Consider the following 3,917-nt stretch of genomic DNA (forward strand, 5'->3'; position numbering starts at 1 on the left):
TTCTTCCTAGTACACTTTCTTTTCCAGGGGATGGCATTTTGTAGATCTTTCTTGCCTTTAGTCACAAATGCTGCAGACTGTGAGCTACAAAGTGACTTTTTACACCTTTTAATGGTGTTGCACTTCATTCTGTTTCATGTAAGTTCTGAAGGGAACTTACTGGCTTTTGGGCTTGTCTTTTGTTCTGAGTCCCAAGAAGTCAGTTTTGCTGTGTTTACATCACACTAGGTAAACCAGGAATAGATAACAAGCAGCTTAATGGAGAATACCTCACAAATCCCTAGCTGAAGTGCCCTACACTAAACCAGAAGTGATTACACAGTGTTGCTTATTAAAAATTATTCTACATGTGCCTTCATTTGCTTTTAGTAGTTTGACACACTGTTATAATAATAATATGGCAATGATATGTTACTTTCTGTTCTTAATATATCCCTTCAGATACCGACGAATGCTCCTTCCAGAATATATGTGTGTTTGGTACCTGTAATAACCTACCAGGAATGTTTCATTGTATCTGTGATGATGGCTATGAACTAGATCGAACTGGAGGAAACTGCACAGGTACATCGCTTCTTTTCAGAAATGTCTCAGCACAAAGGATGATTTCCTAAATGTGCAGCTGTGCAAAGGTTATTCTTAAATGCCTGCTGAATTATCAGTAGTTCTGTTCTTCAATTTCATCTAAATTTCATTTGCATTTGAAATGTTCTTCCTCATTTGATCTTAAAAAGTAAAATAACTTCTCTTCTCTGTCCACTGAGGAGATTTATGAGTGTAAACTTTCCTATTTTAGATATTGATGAGTGTGCTGATCCCATCAATTGTGTGAATGGTCTTTGCATAAATACCCCTGGAAGATACGAATGTAACTGCCCTCCAGACTTCCAGCTGAATCCTACTGGAGTGGGTTGTGTGGGTAAGTAAAAGCTACTTGAAGTATTACTTTAGAAACCACAGCCAACATAACTGTTTTCATGCAAATCAGGGCAGCAAGATGGGAAAATACTTCTTCATACAACATGTCCTGTTAGGTAGTTTTCCAGTGATGGAGCTAAAATAGTTGACTGATTAATGTGTTTATGGTTCCTTCAAATTTGTTGAAACATGTTTATCTGCATTTCCCTTCTTCTGACAGCCAACACTTTCTTATTTAAAAAATTGAATTTTTTAGCCCTAGATTTGGTTTGGGCTGATTAATGTGTTTCACTTAACTCTAAAATGAATTTTAACTGGTTGTGGTACCTATTTGGCTGGAGACAAAGTAAAATACACATTTCACTGGTTTCACTGTAGCTAACCTAATTCTCTCTGGTTTACACAGACATAGAGTGAATTGTTTTTACTTTTTCCCTTTCCTATGTTATGTCCTGTGCTTTGAGTGTATGCAGTGCAGTATAGTAATGTTTTGAGGTAGAGGGTACTTGAAAGAGAGGATAAGGTTCAGCCATAGTCACCAAATCTGTGTGTGATCCTGAGGAAGCCTGCTAACTTTATATTTGGAAAACAGTGTTTTAATTTTATTACCTTGGGAAGACTCAGGTTCTCCCAAGTTGTTAGCTAGAACTCTATGCATTTTCAAAATCTTTGCAATAATACCACAGTGTGGCGGCAAATCAATAGATTCTAAGCAAATACTCTCTAACAAAATACAGATTTCCTTCAGAAAAGGTTTTGTTGCTTATCTTTTCCACGTTTCTCCATTTTCTGCCTATGAATATTCTTCTGTGGCTTCTCTGGATACTAGAAACAAGTCCTGTTTGAGACCTTTAGCTGTCCAGATCAATTTATTCTCAAACTTTAAGCTTAGATTTTTTAAAATGAAGTGATTTTATATACTCTATTCTCATTGAAACTTGTTTCTGTCTCCCATAGAATATTCTGACAATTTCTGCCTTAATACATTTATTCTGCAGTTGCAGTCTGGCTTAAGCCTTTAACTTTGTCTCATCTGTGGATTCAGATGAAGCTGTGAAATCCTGCTTTTTGGCTTCTCCTTTTCAGGATTTAACTGCTAAGATCCTCACCAACCGATTACTGTGTATGATCTGCCCTGCAAGCCCTGAATTATGACCAGAGAATTTAAGTGATCTCTGAAGGTTATAGAATGAATTATCCTACTGCTAACTGAGTGGTGTTTTGATAAAAAACGGGACTTGAATTTGGCACATTAATATGGGACCAGTTGTGCCAATGATGTTCTTGGCAGGGTCCCATGTTTCCTCAATGAAGCCTCCACCATGGAAAGGAGCCTTCTCAAGGGTAAATCTAGCAACTCTAGAGTTCCAAATGGGAGAATAATTGCTTCCTCTAAAAGAAAAAAGTTAACTAGGAAAGTGGTAGAAAAAATATTTGACCCTTACCTTACCTTATTTCCATTCTGAGTAAATACTAGGGCTGTTCCTCTACCTGGTACAAAGAGTCTTTTCCTCTCCCTTGTGTGAGAAGCATTTTTAGTTTCCAAATGAGTGTACAGAAAAGAGATTCCCACAACTTACCCCCTGGAGAAACATGGGCTCTTTGGTTAGGTTTCTGTTTCGAGTTCAGTTTCAAACAGAACTGGAATCCACTTACCTGTCTGTGGGTGGAGCTGCAAACCTCGGGTGTATATGTCTATCTGTCTGCAGCATGAGTCTGTAACAAAGTGCAAAAATCACTCGGTGAACATTCAGCTTTTGTTTTTGACAGGGGCAAGCAAAGCCTCTGCTTCCCATGAAATATCCGAGTAAGGTAACAGAAATAAAACCCTAATCCATGAATGAAATGGCAGTTTAGTGCCTGTTTTTTTAGAAGCCTTTGAAGAAATGGAGCACATTGTGCAACTAGAAATGTATTAGTTATACTATTTTATATGATTATAGGCATTGTTAAGTTTTGAATCTTTTTTCTTTCACCACCAGTGCTCATTTGTAAAATTTCCAGAGGGTTAAATGATTTTGCATGGTATGTTGAAACAGAAAATTGCCATTCCAAGGCAGCTATGCTAGTTCTGGGTCTAGGTTTCGTGTGCTTTGGGTATGTCTGCTTTACTGACTTAGGCAGTCCAAAAAGTGGAGGACTGAGGTTAAGTTTGCTGGTGATCCTTTAAAGTCTCAGGACTGCAGTACCAACATCCTGCTTCACTTGCAATGACATTTTTGTCACTGGCACATGGTAAAACATGAGCCAGTTTTCACTACAAGATTGTAGTCATCTGGGTGAAAAGACAGACACAGAGGCTAGTAGACCTCAACAGGAAAAAGGAAGTTTCTTACTTCTAGAAAGCACAAGTTACGCTAAATATTATTCCAGTAACTTTTTGTCAAAGGACAGCAGCTTCTGGTTCCCTTCAACAGCACTATCTCTTGCATGCCTGAGCAAAAAAAAGGTGGAGGAATTTCAATTCCATTACTTTTCTGGAGAAACAGAAATATCCTCGGCAAAGAGGAACATGGTGCTGTGTCTGGACAGTTTGTGTAAAGAGTAAACCAAACCCTAAAATTCCTGATGGACTTGTTGTGAATATTCTGCTAGAGAATCACAGACTCTGCCTTTATTCCAAGGTCTCTTGTCTCCAATTGTTCTTAACAGGCCTGAGGTCTTGGGCTGAAGGCATCTGCCTCAAGGAGTCATAGCCTCGTCATGACCAGAATATGGCAAATAAATACTGACAGCAAACTCAAGCAAGGTTTCCGCTATTTTCTGGAGTGAAAGACTGGGAAGGGTATATGGGCTACATTAGAGTATGGTGTGACTTTGGAAGACATGCAAACATTTTAGTCTCATCTCTGGGTACTTAAGAAAATGAACCTATTTTCCCTGCTGTCTCTCTTGACATCAGTAACTCTCAGTGTCTAGAACTGTTTTGAGCTTGTCATGACTTCACAAACACAATGTTACCTGAATTCCATCCTTCTAGACATGAAATGTTAAATTAA

At 38.3% G+C, this 3,917-nt stretch overlaps 1 protein-coding gene across 1 annotated transcript in view; it reads left to right on the forward strand.

The window, feature by feature from the left end:
• The window catches only part of LOC103807501 (fibrillin-2), a gene marked incomplete at both ends in the record, with an annotated part of 50,615 nt that overhangs the window by 17,069 nt on the left and 29,629 nt on the right, over nucleotides 1-3,917 (forward strand). The window contains 2 exons of the mRNA XM_009080233.1: nucleotides 442-564; nucleotides 797-919. Of these exons, the coding sequence (XP_009078481.1) occupies nucleotides 442-564; nucleotides 797-919 (246 nt within the window). The remainder of the gene's footprint in view (nucleotides 1-441; nucleotides 565-796; nucleotides 920-3,917) is intronic.

The sequence above is a fragment of the Acanthisitta chloris genome, unplaced genomic scaffold, assembly GCF_000695815.1.
Source record: "Acanthisitta chloris isolate BGI_N310 unplaced genomic scaffold, ASM69581v1 scaffold14828, whole genome shotgun sequence".
NCBI classification, from domain to species: domain Eukaryota; kingdom Metazoa; phylum Chordata; class Aves; order Passeriformes; family Acanthisittidae; genus Acanthisitta; species Acanthisitta chloris.